General features: G+C 44.1%; 1 protein-coding gene across 6 annotated transcripts in view; it reads left to right on the top strand.

Annotated features, from left to right (window-relative positions):
• The window catches only part of SRGAP3 (SLIT-ROBO Rho GTPase activating protein 3), a 266,808-nt gene extending 251,705 nt beyond the window's left edge, over positions 1-15,103 (top strand). For 5 of the 6 annotated variants that reach the window (XM_075938720.1, XM_075938717.1, XM_075938718.1 and 2 more), the window contains 4 exons: positions 1,627-1,807; positions 6,319-6,468; positions 6,856-7,183; positions 10,574-15,103. In XM_075938720.1, the coding sequence (XP_075794835.1) occupies positions 1,627-1,807; positions 6,319-6,468; positions 6,856-7,183; positions 10,574-10,990 (1,076 nt within the window). In that variant the 3' untranslated portion in view covers positions 10,991-15,103. The remainder of the gene's footprint in view (positions 1-1,626; positions 1,808-6,318; positions 6,469-6,855; positions 7,184-10,573) is intronic. The other variant, XR_012906465.1, reaches the window with a different exon arrangement.
• Positions 15,104-18,012: the final 2,909 nt, after the last annotated feature.

The following is an 18,012-nucleotide window of genomic DNA, read 5'->3' as shown; positions in this document are numbered from 1 at the left end:
GTGTGGAGAAGAAGAGTGGCTTTATTTTATGAATTTACATACTCTGTCTCTCTCTCTACCTCATGCACGGCTCCCTGCTGAGAAGCTCAATATTTTATCAGGGCCCTGACAGTTCCTCGGATAGCCTCTCCTATTATGTTTCTCCACTGAGCTTTCTCCATTGATCTGCTCCTGCCCCCCTGTAATAGTCCCAAATGTCACATCATTTGTATTGAGTGAAAATATGTATCCCAGGGTAACCGATCTAGCACAAAGGAACACTTCAGACAATGGTGTACTGCGTCACCAGAGAGAGAATATCGGGGATTTTGTCACTATCTTGCAGATTCCCCTGGCCTAGTGCTTCCTGCCCCATTCATACTTTGTTGCTAAGCAGAAGGGTGGGTCAGATCCTGACTACCACCAGGTGCTGAGCCTGCAGTTCAAAGAGATGACAGATGGAATGAAGGAAGTTGCCATGAGAATGGGGCAGATCTGAAAGAGCAAGGCTAATTTCCCCTCTTCAGCTTTGCTGCTGCCCCTGTTGGTCCCCATTTTACTACATTGCTGGCAGGGCTGAACAACGAGAGGCATGTGTCTAAGAAAATCAAGCCCTATTAACCATTCTCTTGCTGGCACCCACTAGTCTCCTTGATAGTGGACCGAGTGGCGACACGCTGCTGCCGAAATCCACTAATTTGCATTTAGTGTTAATTTGATAAACTGCTTTAAGCAATGCCCTGTGCAGTCTATCGCTCTCCCAGTCCTGAGGGAGATGTGGTCTCTGCCTTGCTCTTGCAAAACCTGCTTTTCCAGAGAATTACTGCTCAGCATCCACAATTGGAGCCAGCTTTGCAAAAGTGCTGAGCTCCCAGCCTCTCCTCCCGGCACCTGCTGGGCTGTATTTTCAGAAGCACTCCAGGACTGCTGTGCATTTTGGAAATCCAGCTGCTTAATTCTGGTGCTGTACTGGCAGATGAGCTCTTTCAAAAATCTGGCACGTAGATGCTGATTCTTAACTAGCTGATGAACGGGGATGCTGAAATTGGAAGAGGTGGGGTGTGACAGAGTAGCGGTGGGAAGTCTAGAGGAGTGATTTGATGAAGGATGGTGGATACCGGCATAGCCCAGGCCTAGAATTCACCCTCCTGATGGGAATCCTCAGAGAGTATTTGCAATTCATTAATAATTCAGACCAAACTACCTCCAGAATAAAGGGGGTGAAATCTAATCTGAAGCAGTAGCCGAGTGGTGATTTAATCACAGAATGTGAGTGAAATTTACAAAAATCCATAACTAAAGGAAAGGACTTTATAAATATGAGTGGCAGTGAATAAATATGGTGGCACAAATGGGAACATCACTTAACCTGTAATAAAATTTTAGCTACTTCTCATTCACTTTGTTGCTTTTCTTTGCTTCCCCTTGCGGGGAAGTCTGGGAAACGAATGAGAATGTAGTGATCTCAGAAAGCTGAACAGAACTTAATAGCAAATGTTGTCAGGGAGCACAGAGGGAACTTAGTAGCAAAAGCTATCCACGTCCTGTGAGTGAGATGCATCTGATGGGGCTCAGAGTATCTGGGAGGTTTCTGAGTAGAGTGCACTTATATTTGCTTTGTTTTCTCTCTCTCTCCCTCTTTTTCAGAAGTGGAACAGATTGAAGCAATAGCGAAGTTTGACTACATTGGCCGGTCCCTGCGGGAGCTCTCCTTTAAGAAAGGAGCCTCGCTCCTCTTGTACCATCGTGCATCAGAAGACTGGTGGGAAGGGCGCCATAACGGTGTGGATGGTCTCATCCCACATCAGTACATAGTTGTACAAGACATGTGAGTGGGCAGTTGACGCGGGGGCAAGAATGTCAATATGATGTGCCTAAAGTTAGACTTCTGTGGCCTTATTTAGTGACCTACATTAGGAGCCTGTTTTTTCGAAAGTGCTGTGCAGTTCACTGAGAGCTTGTGGGCTGACCGCAACACCCCCCTGATTTTCAAAAGCTTTGATTTAAGCTATTTGTGAAAGAAACAAAGTCCTGGGGAACTACTAGGTCTGCACACTCCATTTACTTAAGTGCCTAAAATACGGACATAGGGCCACTATTTCCAAAGGAATCTAAGGGAGTTAAATGCCTCGCTGAATTTCAGTGACATTTGGGAACCTACTTCTTTCAGCTCATTTGAAAATCATAGCTAATAAAAGTAATGGTAGGCTCCTATTTCAGAAACTCTTGGTTTCGGGCATTAAATATTGACTCGATTCAAGCAGCATTTTCCAAAGAAATCAAAGTCATCATGAGTAACAATACTTGTAGATCTGCTCATTTTCAAAACACTGCACAAACATTGACTAATCACACAAAAACACTTGGATGAAGGTAAGTGGGTGTCAATCTCACACAGATTGTGAAACTGAGATAGAGGGGTCGTCTAGTATCGGAGCCAGAATTATATCTCGGGAACTTCTGGCTCTTGGTCCTGTGCACTAACCACTAATCCATGTCTCTTAAGCAAGGAATTTATAAACTTCATTCGCTGAATGAAATGTAAGTTTTTTCTCCCCTTAATTTGTGTTGAGAGTTCGATGCAAAATGTTCAAAAACATGTAAATCCCTTGGCTAGGTCCCTGGCAGCTGTGTAGCCTAGTGGCTAGGTTGCCAAATGAGCAGGCGAAAAGGGGGGTGTTTGGGCTCCCTATCCCCTCAGAGCTCCTAGTCCAGGAATTCCGAACAACTGCCTAGTCAAGTCCTTAAGATTGGAGCCTGGCCCTAAGAGTCCAGATTCCCCTTAGCTGGGATTTCTCAGTAGATTCTCCCCTTTTCCCAGAGGAATAGGGTTGGGGGGTTATTTGCTCCCGTGGCTGCCAAGCAAGTCCTGAAGACTGCTGAACCAGACTCCTGCCTCCTGGCTAATCAACCTCTAACTGAGCCAGACTCCTTCCTTTTCTCCTTCCTCCAATCCTGGCATTGACTGCATGTAAAGCAGAGCAGGGCTAGCTGGGCCCAGAGGCTTTCTTTAGCCTCTGTGATGCCGGGCCTTCCTTTCTCCACTCCCTCATAGTCTGTTTTTAAGAGCAACCCAGGCATTTAGAAGCCAAAGAAACCTCTCCTCAGTGCCCAAGTCACTTTTGAAAATGAGATGTAGGCACCTAAGTCACTTGGTAACATTTTAAAATGTCTTTTTGTTTGTATTGAGAATTCTTCCCAGCTTTGATTGGAAATGCATTTTCTTTTCGCACCTTTTTCTTTGCTTTAGTGGCATTTATTAATCCAGAGGGTGTCTCTTTCCGCACTGTAGCGCTGAATACAAGAGAGGACTTAGTCAGCAGTATAGACAGGCAATTTCTGACACACACGGTTGAATTGTTTTGCATCCAATAATTCTCTGAATAATAAATCAGAGCACCTTTATTTTCATTATGTAAACTGTTAACCAGACAGTATTGGAGGCCAATTTATCTGCACAGTATAATAAATACAAATCAGTATGTGTTGCAATTTATGTTATGTGTCTGATTTTTACAATGAAACCTGTTCCTAGCATAGATATGCTCACTGGGGTCTGAAATAGGAGGAATCCAGAAAAAAAATCCTAGTAAATATCATGCAGCATTTTTGTCCATCAGCTGACATTTATTTTTTGCCGTAAAGACTGTGTGACATAAATCTGTGTGTGGACAACCCTTGCAGGGCATTTCCTTGCCAAGAAATAGGCTGGGCAGGATTTACAGGGAATGGCTCCTTGAGGCCTTTATCAGAAACTTGAGGCTCGATGCTGGCAGCACCCGAGTTCCTTTTGCAATGTGGCTGCAGTGGGCATTGAAGATCCTGAGCACTTTGCAGCTCTGGGCCCTCGAGGACAGCCAGGGGGCTTCTCTGTTCCCAGCTGGATTTCTCACAGGAGTGAGCAGCAGTTCCTTGGGGCACAGGCCTTTCAGCAACTCACACAGCCTTCATCCTGCTCTTCTGTTTTAATCTGACTCCTTCCTGCTCACCCACATTCCAGTGAGGATTAAACATTCAAAGTCATCCAGTTCTCAATTGTGTTCCAGCCCCTTTGCACCACCCCCATCACATTCTCTGAGCTAGGAATTCCCCTGGTGCACTGGTGTTACCTATGCAGCACAGAGAGCTGCAGGCAGTTCTTTGCCAGCCCCTCCTCGGATACCCTGGCACAGGAACATGTCGGAGGCAGGAGGATATGTGCATGCTCCATCTACTGAAACCAGAGTGGCCCATTGGCAGCTGAGAAAAAGCCACGAGAACTGCTCTAACTTACATAGAGTTTGAGCTCTGGGTACAGGAGGTGTTCAGATGACACTGTCATTGAAGTGCCAGCAGCCATTGCACAGTAGAATTTGGGTAGGAAATTTTAGGGAAGAGGCTAATACAGACACCAAAGGCATGGTAGATACAGAGCTCGCCTGGTGGCAGAAGAACCAAAACAGCGTTTGCTGTGAGCCTGTCCTCAAGCCAACTGAAATCTTTCTGCCAGCTTAGTGGACTTTGCGTCAGGCTCAAAATGGCCAGTGACTATCACATGATGCAGAACAGCCCAAGCGCCAAGTCTCAGCCGTCCAGTGCACCCTCAGCTGCTGAGGGTAGAGGGGTATGTCTACACTGGCGGATTCTTGCACAAGAACATCTCGCGCAAGGGTTCTTGTGCAAGAACTCTTGTGCAAGAACATGTCCACACTGCCATGTGCTTTTGCGCAAGAGCATCCATGGCAGTGTGGACACTTTCTTGTGCAAGAAAGCTCTGATGGCCATTTTAGCCACAGGGCTTCCTTGCGCAAGAAACCCCTGCCGCGTGTCCACACTGCCCTCTTGAGCGAGAGTTTGCACCTGTTAGAAAAGAGAATAGCTATTGCGCAAGAAGCCCTCTCTTCCAACGCCGTACTGTAAATCTTCTTGCGCAAGAGCGGGTGGGCAGTGTGGACACTCTGTGGAAGAATGGCCCTTCTTGTGCAAGAACCCGCTAGTGTAGGCATAGCCTAGGTGCGAAAGTCCTGGGACTCTGTTCATGTCATGTTGCCAGTTGAGCCTTTCAGGAAAGCACACATTTGAGGGGTTGGGTTTCTTACCATGAAAGGCTCTTCTGCCTACCTACCTGAACAGTTAGGCTGCCCGTCCACTCTCCTGTACTGCTCCCCAGTTTCATAAGTAACAACAAGTTGAATCTCTACTCCGGCACCCTCAGGACCTGACCATTGCTGAACCAGAGATTTATCCAAACCGCAGAAGGTCAGTATTGTCTAGCAGTATTCTCAACACTGCCACTGTGTACCGGGCTCTTAGAAGACATTTAGGGGTAAATTAGAGCTAAATAACAGCACAGAACACTGAGAGCCAGGACTGGTGGCTGTAAGAAAACTTTATGGGTCTGTGGGAAACCTGGTCACCCCCATGATAGGTGGCCATCTGGCTAACTAAAATCATGTCAGACTATGGATGTTGCCAGACCAGAGAGTGCTAGACTAGAGAGGTTCAACTGTAGCATGAAGTTATTTGTACCTTCTATGGGATGGCCAATAACTGAAGTGGGCCACATGCTAAGTTTATTTTTTGTCTCCTTGGCAGATTTCTAGCGGGTCACATGCACCTTTCTCCTGTTACTGGGCCAGATGCTGCTGCTTATTCAGGATACAACAGTACCTAAACAATTAGTAAAGTTGCAAGAGATTTGAAATACATCATCCATAAAGGAGCAGAGTTGAGCAATCTAGACGCACTATTAGCGCCTTAGCAGGTGTAAATTGGCATTACATCATTGGCTTGTATCTTTGAGGCTCACGCTGCACCTAGATGATCTTTAATCCCGGGATCCCAGCGCCCCTTACAAACACTCCATCCTTACATCTCACCATGCTCCTGGGGAATAGGACTGCATTATAAATATGTAAACTGAGTCACAGGGAGGCTTGTAGAGATAGGCCTGAGGCATGGAGCTTAGAGTCAAACTTCCTCTAACTTGAGGGGAATTTGGATCTTGGGTTTGGGGTTCAGATCATTGTTAATTTTGGATTTGGTTGGAGGGTGTTCAGGCTAAAATTTCGACTGGGATCACTTCTAGTTTAGGAACTTGCCCCAAATGACACACACAATCCGTGACAGAGCCGAGACTGGAATTCCAAAGTTCAGACTTCCAGTCTCCTTTCCTTGCACCAGACCCCACTCTCTCCTTGTTGGGTGCTAATGAATATTATTACCCCCCTCACACACCCCGGTTCGAGCAGATGCATTAGGATTCCCAAGGTATGAAAATGCTAAGGGTCTAAGAATCTTCTTCTGTGTGTGAGGCATTCTGTTATCTACCTGCCTGATCCAGGGTTTCATTTTTCATAGGGATGATGCATTCTCCGACAGTTTGAGTCAGAAAGCAGACAGCGAGGCAAGCAGTGGACCCTTGCTGGATGATAAAGCCTCATCAAAGAATGACATCCAGTCTCCAATAGATCATATTCCAGACTATGGATTCGGAGCAGTAATGGGCCGGTAGGGCAATTGATTCACTTCTGTATGACAGCAAAGGTGGTGTTATACTGTGAAAGACAAATAGACTATGACACACCTTTTAGGGCAGGAAAATTTAGAATTTCACAATTCAGTAAGAGCCAGAGAACAGCTAGTACCATTTATGCCTTGTTTAAATTAAGGGAGCCAAATGACTCCATCATTCAAACAGCCCCCAAAATATTTTGGTTGCCACTTCTTGGCATTCTCACCATGAGAAGACCCAAGCTAACAGGGGTGGTACACATTTTGGAAAGATCTGGGTTTTGACTTGCACAGCTGATACAAAGGGGATATCACAGCATGCAATCAAATCTGAAATGCCAGATAATGATCTAATTTAAGTGCCTCTCCATGCATTCTTTGCAGAGTAAGGTTGAGATCTGATGGAGCAGCCATCCCTCGTCGTCGGAGTGGAGGGGACACCCATAGTCCTCCAAGAGGAATGGGGCCTGGTATAGACACCCCTCCTCGAGCAGCAGCCTGTCCTAGCAGCCCCCACAAAATACCACTCAATCGAGGCAGGATTGAGAGCCCAGAGAAGCGCAGAATGGCCACTTTTGGCAGTGCTGGCAGCATCAATTATCCAGACAGGAAGGCCTTGTCTGATGGCCACCCACTGAGATCGACCTGTGGGTCTACGCGGCACAGTAGTCTTGGTGACCAGAAATCTCTGGAAGCAGAAGCACTTGCAGAGGTAAGAGGATTTTGAGACGGCTCCACGTGCTGTGGAGACGGGTTACAGTACAGAGTGCCTGTCATCTCAAAGCTCTTCACAATCATCTAGAGGAATCTTTTCACCTGCCACTGAAATGCAGCCACCTGCGGGATGAAGTGTGATGGCTGTTCATGGACAGGAAGTAAAAATGACTTCATTTGGAACTTTTTTTTGCGGGGGGAGAGGGCATTAATGAGACATAACTTAATTACCTCATTAAGAATTTGGCCAAGATACCCAGGGCTAATGTCTCTGCCTTTGGAAAATGCACTTTAGGTTTATTAGTAACCATATGTGGCCAGGACCTCACATTTTATATCTAACCCAAAAAATGTTCTCTCCAGTGACATGGTGCCCCATAACAGTATATTATGCTGCGGGTTCTGTGTTGAATCATTACTGCTTCCTAAATTGCCAACAACACATCCTGAGGAACTCTTAATGGAGATCGTCAAAATACCAGCCAGCCTGGGAGATCTTTTGAAATCAGAAGCTGAGGTCTGTCAGCTGCAGACCCACCTCACAACCAGGGCAACTCCACCTTAAACAGGTGTCAGGGGTGGTGGCCCAATGCAAGGCGGTGGCCCATTGGGCCTCTTGTGCCTTAGGGTTAGAGGGAGTTGGCATGGTGGGGCAGTCTTTCAGTACAGTTAGCCAGACAGTAGGAGTGGGGGAGCCTTTTCTTTGCCTAGACTCTGCGTCGTCCTCTGTGCAGGATGGTGGTTGGCTTGTCCAGAGGTTTGGTGCAGCTGTCTGATTTTGAGCAAGCACTTCCTGAGCTTTTCACACCTGTCTCTTCTGTGGGGGCTGTTGCCTGACACTGACATGTTGTTCCTTTTGTTGCTCCCTTGTTACTATGACACTTTTGCTACCGCAAGCCTAAGTCATCGCCCTGCATGATTTTTAAAGGTACATGGCATATTTTTGTTCTCAGTAATGGATTTGTTGTAAATACCCTTATTCTAGGCATACTTTTTCTTCAGGAAAATAGGGACTCTTTGTATTCCACACAGCTGGCCCCGTTCGCCCTTCAAAGCAGTGAACCATGTCAAACAGTGTTATCCCGCCCATGCCAGGGAGAGCTCTTTGTCTGCTTCACAAAGCCCCACCCTAGCACTTTCCTACTTGAGCCCATTATCCCCAACGTGGGAAGAAGTGCGGCGTGAGCATTGGTACGCAACAAGCTACAGCAGGCTGTGGAGGTGAAGTGAAAAGCGGAACCTTCCACAGAAATGCTCTGAGGTCTGGCTTAGCTGTGCCTTGTGCCACCTTTGCCCTCCAGAGAGCCCAGGTCAGTCTCGGGAGCAAGTTAGAGCAGTTGGGGGCTGCTCTTCTACCAGCGTTTTCCCTCTGGGGTCACATGGGCGTGGGCTGGTGAATATTTCAGCTTGGGAATATTTCTTGTTGCGATTGTTTGCTGGGTGGTGACAAACCAAAAGGTGCAGCTAACAATGTATTTAAAGAATAGTCAAATCCCGTTTCCTCCTCTGCGATTTGATTTTCTTTGTTTACTTCCCACATGGCTGTTTGTTTGGCTGAGGCAACTGATCTGCCTCTGTCAGTTACACACTCTGCTTCTTATGCACTAGTTCCTGATAATGGCCCTCCAGCGTTCCCTCCCATTTTCCCCAGGCATATGCAGAATGAATTTTATTATGGGCGCCAGTGAGGCGATGTGTGGCAGGGGTGGGACCAAGCAGTTGCGGAGCAGGCGGAGGGTTAGGGTGTGGGGTGGTAAGGTCTCTGGCTGGGTTGCGGGCTCTAGGGATGGGGCCAGGGATGAATGGTTCAGCATGGAGGAAGCTCATGGCTGGGGCAGAGGCTTGGTATGGACTCCATCTGGGCGTACAGGCTCTGGCTGGAGGGGGATGGGAATGACGTGTTGGAGTGCAGGCTGCAGTGGGGAGAGGGGACTCACCCCAGCCCCCTCTCCTCACAGCAGCACCTGGGCTAGAGGGGGAGCGGTGCCTCTCTCTGCCACAGCCCTGTGTGCCTGTGTAGCTGAGGGAACTTAGTTGGCCCTCTGAGTTGCAAACACTGCTGGGAGGGACAGACCACAACTAAGGACTAGGGATGTGAAGGACTAGTCAACTATCCAGTAAGCAAATGCCTATCAGATAGTCAACAGGCTAGTCAACTAGTTGCTCTCCCTCCACCTCCCCGCTTCCTCTATCAGAAAGAGGCAGCAAGGGGTGGGGAAAGAAGGGGTACTTCAAAGAGGCAGCGCTGCTTGAAGCCTGGGGCCAGACCCCAGACTCCCTGCAATGCTGCCACTTTGAAACGGTGCAGGGAGACCAGCATCAGGCTCCTTCCGGTATTTCAAAGCAGCAGCGCCACGTAGAGCCCGGGATCAGCTAGTGTCTACATGGCGTTTTCGCCTTTAGAATGTAGCAATAACCCTAGGGCTGTTGCTACACTTCAAAGATGGAATTGTCCTATCGACTTATTGGATAGTTGATGCAAAATGCATCAACTATTCGATTAGTCAATTAGTCAACATTTAACATCCTTACTAAGGACAGACCAAAATATAAAATGGTTTTCTTAATCCATGTTAAAATCATGGGCCTGATTGTCAACTGGTATAAAACAGTAATTCTACCAAAGTCAAGGGAGCAACGTCAGTTTACACCACCTTAAGATCTGGCTCTGTGAAAGTAAAACTAATTTTGCAAATTGATTATATTTAATAAAATCTATCTGGGTCCTAACACGAGTGATTTCCTCTTGCTGCTGCTGCTTTGAACACTATCCAACATCACAACAAACTTTCCAAAAGCTAGACAGTAAAGACTTACCACATATCTGTGACAGTTGATACAGCAAGGGATGCATCTCTGATCAGTGAAATGCAGCCATCTCTAGGGAAGCACTTGGTAACTGCTTAGAAACACAGCAACACTGCATGATAACTTAGATCATAGAATAAACAATGTTGCATCAAACTGCATAAAGGAGGCAGGCAAAAATTAATTCCCTCCCCTGAAATTTCACTAGACTCTGCATTGCAATTGGAGTATTCAGGGCTTGCTGCCTTTGAAATTGTTGCCAAAACACCCATTGATATCAAAGGTGCAGGATTTCAGAGATGTGTGGTGCTTACCTGTGGTCAGGATCTGGGGCTTGCATCTACTTCTCAAGTGGCCAGATCACAAGAAGATGTAAGTACCAGCACCATGTGTCAGTGCAGTTGCAGAGGCTCAGCAGATCTCAGGCTTATAAGGCACATGTGATAGTAAGGCAGAAAACAACTGCACTGATGCCGAGACGGGGTAAAGCTCCACTTGATGGCAGAGTTAAGTGCAGGAAAGCCCAAGTAATACTGAACTTCAGGGATGCTACTAACGCTTTTGCTTCCTGTATTGACAGGACATTGAGAAGACCATGAGCACTGCTCTGAATGAGCTGCGTGAGCTGGAGAGACAGAACACTGTGAAGCAGGCTCCGGATGTCGTCCTTGACACCCTGGAGCCGATGAAGAATCCTCAGGGAGGCTCTGTCAACTCCGAACCTGCCAGCCCACTTCACACCATCATGATCCGAGACCCTGATGCTGCCATGAGACGCAGCAGCAGCAGTACCACCGAAATGATGACTACTTTCAAACCGGCCCTCTCAGCCCGGCTCGCTGGGGCTCAGCTTAGGCCTCCACCCATGAGACCAGTCCGGCCAGTGGTTCAACACCGATCGAGCAGCAGTAGCAGTTCAGGAATGGGGAGTCCTGCAGTGACACCCACAGAGAAGATTTTCCCCAATAGCTCTTCGGATAAATCCGGCACCATGTAGCTCTGCAGCAAGGGATTCTTAGTTGAGGGGTGGAAAAAGTCAGGGTCTGGATTTTTGGGGTGGAAACTGCAACTCTGCAAACCCTCATTCATTAAAAGGAAAAGACAGAAGAATTATGCTCCGAAGAAAAGTTCAGTAGGGAAACCCGTGGATAGGCCTGAGGCCTAACAATTTCATAATAGAAATACACATCCATACAGAAGCGTTTTACCAAGATTGCAGTAAAACTCTATGGCAGAATAAGATGGCTGTCCTGCGTATTGTCACTGGAGAATATACAATCTGTGTAGAAGTATATATAAAGTGTACAAAGTTCAATATTTTTTTTTAGTAGATTTACCTCAGAAATTTGCCCTGAAATTTCCTCTCTAGACTTATTTGGGTGATTTTAATTTTGTTTTGTTTTGAGAATACTTGTGCGTGCGTGTGTGGAGCAACTGTGCATCAAGCAATACAATATCAATCCTGGAATTTCTATTCTGCAGTAGTTGATATTAAAAGAAAAAAAGACAGGCTATTTTTTTGCTCAACTTGACCTACCGAGAAGAGATTGAAATGCATCTAGTGACAGTTCTCCTCAAACTAGGTGGGTTTCTTTTTCTTTACATTCAGTCCTAAGATTTCTTCGTTTCACCTCTGAATCTTGCTGCAGTTACACAGCTAGTAGGTTGTACAGAATATGATACAGCCAAATGAAACATGTTATTCCTTTAGTTCATATATAGGGATTAAGTGTATAAATACCTACTCTACGACATAGCACAGTGTTAGGTGTGTACAAAAAGAAATCACAAAACTTAGATTGTCTTGAAGATTTCAAAACGACAAGGACCAGTAAGAAACGTGTGGTAAAAAATAGACTAACTTATAAAATATCGAAACTTTTCATTGACCTTTTATTTACTAATGACATCTTAACACAATGGGACTAAACAGGCAAGGAGGCTTTGAAAAGATAACATTCCTTTATTTAAAGTTGCACAGCAGTACAAGAGGGTCTTGATTCAGATTGTCTTCTTGCATGAAAAGCATGAGCCATATTTGACCATATCAGACGCGTAACTGATCTGATGGGGTGATATTTTGCACTTTCTGTACTGTACTATATAATACAGCAGTTTGAGTTTATGCAAAAGAAGTTACATTTTATTTTTCCTCTGAACATTTAACCTAGAGAAAAATATGCAGAAAGAACTAGGAGATGCATGATACTTTGATAACTAAGTCTCTTCTCTAATCACTGAATACAAGACACTCCATGTTCCTTTTTATCACTTTTGTATTACTTCTTGACCATATTTTCATACAGTTGACCTGTGGTTTAATTTTGGTTATTTGCATAAATCATATGTCATCTGAACCCAAATAGATCTTGATGCGTCTCTCAAACTCCACACAGATGCTGCACTAGCATTTTTCACACTTTAATTCCTTTTTCTTAATCTGATTTCTCCTACAGTAGCTGTCATTCAGCAAAATAAGTGAACAAACCTTGCTGTCTGGTTGGGAGTAAAGATTAACATTCAGCTTCTTTCAACATCCCATGTCACGTTTTTTAAGTTCTTTTGCTTTTCTATCTGACACCTCAAGAGCCACCACTGAACGCAGAATTTTTCAAATCTCCAGCTGAACAATCCAATGTTTCTGTCAGAGACTGGACAGATGGAAAAGACCGATGGGGTGATCTAGCCCTTTGAATCTTATCATGTTAGCACTTCTCATTTGAGAGTCCAATCCATAACTTACCTATGTGCATAAAACAATGGGAAGCCCTATAGTTTGTGCAAGGTAACATTTACATTTACTTGACTGGATATACAGGAATCTTCACACAGATCCAATGGAACTGATTAGGTGTTCGTTCTTATTCTGTGTCCAGTGCACAAGCATGTTTCACTTCCACATATCCTCTTCTCTTAACTGTCTCTTGCCTGTTCTAGTCTATTTATATATTGCTGTACTTGCTTAAATGCTGGAAAGTAACTGTTAAAATGTAAACTGTAAAAAGAAAATAGGTTAAAATTAGATGAAAGCCAATGCCACTCACCAAATCTTTGCACTTAGTAGATAGCTCAATGTAAAAAAATAATAAAATAAAACACAAACCTAACCTTTCAGTGTACAGTGTGTGTGTGGGGGGGGGGAAGTACTGTATGTAGTGATTCTATTGTTCCTCAATATAGTATTACCTGAGGAAATGGTGTTTACGTACTCATCTATTAACATTGTTGACATTTGTAATTATCAGAATTAATTCATGTTGATGATTATTTTTCTTCATGATTTTTTCCTGTTTCCTAACCCTGAGGTCATTGCCTTTGTCATTATGGGCAGCTGATGTTCAAACGGTCTGTCGGTCTGTTCTAGTAATGAATCAACAAATGTGCTTTTGGGGCAGGAGAAAGGCCCCCATTTTGCACAGTTGTTGCATAATCATTGCCAGTTATTTTTTCCACTTAGTTCCTGGAGAACACTCACTTTGGTAGTCTGACTTTATGTGTATATATATATTCAACAATGACTTAATAACAAAACCATCTTCAGTTATTTTTCCTCCCCTCTTTAAAAGATATGGCACAAACTCCAGTGTCTTTTTTACATTAAATTATTGCCTTTTATTTTTGCCTTGTTTTTTAATGCTATTATTTTCTTATCTTTAAGTGCCTTTTGAGCACTGGAACAAATGCTTGGAATTAATGTACTTAGAGCTGTATACAGATCATGATTTCATATGTACATTGAGGGCCACCGATGGGGTGGCTGGGGGCACAAGAGGCAGTTGCCCCTAGGACTCAGTGATTTGAAAGGGCCCAGGACTCCGGCTGCCAGAGCCCTGTGTGGTGCTGTTTGCGCAGCGCTGAGGGCTGGGTAGGGGAGGTGTGGCACAGTCTGGGCAGTGGGCTGCCCTACCTGAAGTCCCACTCCTTCCAACGAAGTCTGTCACCAGCCCTGTGTGCAGTTACATTGTGCTATGGGTGTATTGCTTTTCAACTCTTTAAAAAAAGACATTTTATTCAATTTTTAAAAGGACCCCATTTTAATATTACAGTCAAATTGCATTGTAAAGAACTACTGTAGATCTAAAAAACATATTTTTCTGTAGTTTAGCTCAGCATAAAATTTAAACCACTTGCATTGTGCTATGGAACATAACTGGAACCTACTCATATTTTGAGTAACTTCATCTTGATCATGTGTACCTCTATATAGACTGTTGCCTTGAATTTGATCTCTGTTCTGTTCACTTAAGGGTACTGTGAAATTTACAGTCTTCGTATTGGTCAAAGCAGCAGCTGGAAATGTCCATCCAGTCGGACCCTTTTATTTTGAAAACTGTTCCAAGCAATGAAGTTTCACTCATTTGGTAAAAATACGGAAAGATAACAGAGAGCCCAAGTCTCCAAGACGGGCCAGTGGTGGTGACAGAAAGGTACTCTTTAACGGGAAGTTGATTCTCTGCTGTGCAGAGAACATTCAAAAGTCTTGAATCAGATCCCTCAGTTGCTCTGAGTCTTTGCTTCCCACAAAACAAATTGCTTTTGCTCTATTGAAGTTACTGCTGCTAACTCCCAGAAGTAAGGAGTCAGCAGGGTAGCCATCCTTTGACCTGTTTCCCCAGAGGCTCATGGAGTGGTCTTTCTGTTGACCCAATGATGCATTTAACGGTGCTGACTTAAAAGCAATTGCACCCATGCTGACATTGGTTCTCTACAGGCTCTCCTAAATGACCATTGTAATTGCCAGTCCCTTTAATGATAATGACAGTGCACTTTTCTTCCTTAGACTGAAGTATACCTGGATAGGTTCTTTTTGTAAATCCTGGGCCATATTCTTTACTAGCAGTGTTGCTGTTTTCACAGTATGTCAGTAGACCTCCCGATTCTGACCTGCTTCTGAGTGGCTGTTTTTTGTTCATGCCAGAAAACCTTAGGAAACTGCCTTGTATAATGATTGTTGTCCCTCCTATGGATATTGTCTCTGTACTGTATGATAAAATGCCATTTGGTTAGAATGTCTGATTGGATCCTTTGTCATGTATGCTGATGATGCCATGTAGATCAAGCCACTGGTTGGATGTGGACTCATCCTGTTGAATAAAACTGCTTAACTTTTCTCAGTAATATTAGTCTTGATTTCAAACCCCCTGGAATGTAAACACTGTAAACACTGGGCAGATGTGCCTTTCTTGGCATTTATTGGGTACATTTAGTAACAAATAAAAGAAGATGTTACAGTAGTGTCCAAAGACCTGCATCAGGACTGGGCCTGTGTCCTGACCACTGCACAAAACACAAGATGGGCAAAGAGTTTGAAATCTGTGACGATAACTGACTTACTAAGGTGGGAGGGAAAGCACAAAAATAAATACAACTGTTATATGCAAACATGCTTTGTTTTGTTTGTCATTCTCTCTCTCGCTCACCCCCACCAATCACGACCTGGAACAGGTTTCTTCATAGTCTTGAGAAGGAATTTAAAGGAGGAGAGGGTATGGTCTTGCTTTGATCATGGTGTATCATTTACTGTGCAGTCATTATTAAAAAGACAGAGTTAGTAGAGAGTTGCTTTTGAGTTAGCCATTTGAATTAGAAAAATTGTTAGCCTGCTACAGGTCTTCAGGTTTGATTGTGCTACACTGAACCTGATTATTTGGGGTGTGTTGAGCTCATGGACTAAGAATTCTGGAGAGAGTTTGCTATCTCTACAGCTGGATAATAATTGAGAGGATGGGTGGTAGGAGTTGCAAAGAAAAAGGGGCAACTAGAACTGAAAACTGCAGCCACTTGACTGTGGTTTGGTAGCAAGAGATGAGTCCAGCTGAGTACATTAACTTGTAGGCCTATTGAACAAAGGCAGACAGTGTTTACACCAGATGCTTGCAGACAAAATGCTGTAGCTGCAGTTGCATGGAATATTGGCCAAGGATATGATCTCAAATTGCACTGCTGTGCATACAAGGGCTGTTTGGGCTAGACCTACGTAATGGCTAATTCACAATGAGCCACTGGTGACTACCCAACCATCAGTACAGGAACAGATGGTGGGACTGTCCAATCAGCACATGGGACAACATTAATTTTCTACTTACCTTTCAAATTAAAGTCCAAGTCACTCCAGATCTAATTCTTATGATGTCAGTGATTGAGGCCTAAACATGTTTAAACTGGCTTTTTTTTTTTTTTTTTTTTTTTTTAAATCTGGCAAAACTAGCCGAAGAAAGAGTAGAAGAAACTGCCTCCTTTGGGCTATGACACATGAGTAAGATGCCAAGAGAAGAAACATTTGTGCCAAAATTTCAGTGGAGATATACTAGTTTACACCAGCTAATGTGAATGGAGCCCTGCTGATTAACACCAGCTGCAGATCTGTTCCAACTAAACCATTGCGTGTACCTCTAAAATTGCATTTAACATTTATATCAAACTTTAGAAAATGGCCTGATTCTCCTCTCAGCTAGTTAGTGTAAGTCAGGAGTTCACTGTGCTAAAACCAATAAAATTAAATTGGCATACAGACCAAAAAATTGTTTGTTAAAATGCTCTTCCTCCCAATCCAGGCTGAGAAATGGAAAGAGAATGTACCATGAATAGGGCTGTTTCACACATCTGCAGCATCTTTCCTTTCCAACCCTCTTAAAAATTACGGTGAAATTCCCACTGAAATGCAGCCATTTCTGGGGAGGAACATAGCAGCTGTTTGAAGTACACAGTAACCCCACAGTTATGGCAGTACGTGATGGGAAATATGAAATCCATTTGAAACTGCAGGGAAAGCTGAGGCAAAATGGAACTGATGCCAAATGGCAACAAGGAGAGAGGAACCAATGTCTCTACTCTTAGTTACAATTTATGGAAATGTTGCAATTTAGGGCAAAAGAAAATAAGTATAAAAGGACCCCCAGTCTCCAGCGATCAACCAAAGACTGAGGTGTCTGGTATTGATTCCTGTTCCCTCTTGAACATCCCATGGTGCTGTGAATATAGTAATGGTTTTCTTTTGAAAGGAAGTGGTGTTAACAGCACTCTCAGTTGGCCAGTAGATGGTGCTACTCAAAGCAACACCAGTTTTTCTCCTTTTTCAGATGGGCTATATTGCACAGATGCTTGCAGTCTGCAGCTTTATGCAAAGGGCAGGTGCTAAACAGTGATGTAAAGTATAATGCAACAGAGTTGTTGACTCAAGTCCCACGACTTGAACTCAAGTCCGACTTAAGTCGCCTAGGTGACTCGACTTGAGACTCAACTCAGGTTCATTGTCTGTGACTTGAGTCTCGACTTGAGACTTGCTAATTTTGTTAAATCGACTTGGTGAAAAAATTGTCCGAAAATGCCGATATTGATGGCTTGTACAAAAGTGACTTGACATTTTTTAAATTAAGACTTGAGACTCGACTTGGGACTTGATTCGAAAGTGACTTTAGAGACTCGAGACTCGACTTGAGACTTGAACTGTAGTGACTTGAGACTAGACTTGGACTTGACAATGACGACTTGAAGACAACACTATAATGCAAGCTCAGGATTTATGTCAACACTTTTTGTGCTATGCATTGTCTTGGCATCTCAAGCTTAGCTGTCCAGTTCAATACACACCTTTTTGTTCCTCTGTATTCCAGCACAGTAAATACAAGGGTTATCCCACAAGTACCAGAGAACCTGGGCTAGCAACTGACGAGCATGTTTATGCAATTGCTAAATTTTATTTTTCTGATTGAAAAGGAAGGATTTCACATTTCCCAGATTAGTCTTTTCAATGGCTGAAATTCATCGTCCTCTGGGATTCTCTTTGAATCCCCCCGTCACACATCATCTGTTCATTCATACATCTCTGCACTGCTTAAAGGTAAAGTTTTGTCGAGTACATTTTTTGCTGACTAGGTCTTCTAAGATTTAGGAGTTTGGTTCCTCTAAGCCCGATGCACTTTGTGTTGCTTTCTGCAGTTGTGTGCAGTGTGAAGGCAAAACCATGGTAACCTGGTAATGCTTTTGGCCTGTTTTTCAAGGCCATCTACACCTGTACAA

Source organism: Pelodiscus sinensis, chromosome 11, assembly GCF_049634645.1.
Source record: "Pelodiscus sinensis isolate JC-2024 chromosome 11, ASM4963464v1, whole genome shotgun sequence".
In the NCBI taxonomy this organism is placed as follows: Eukaryota; Metazoa; Chordata; order Testudines; family Trionychidae; genus Pelodiscus; species Pelodiscus sinensis.
Note: the sequence above shows the minus strand (reverse complement) of the source record. Positions and strands in the feature narration are given on the sequence as shown.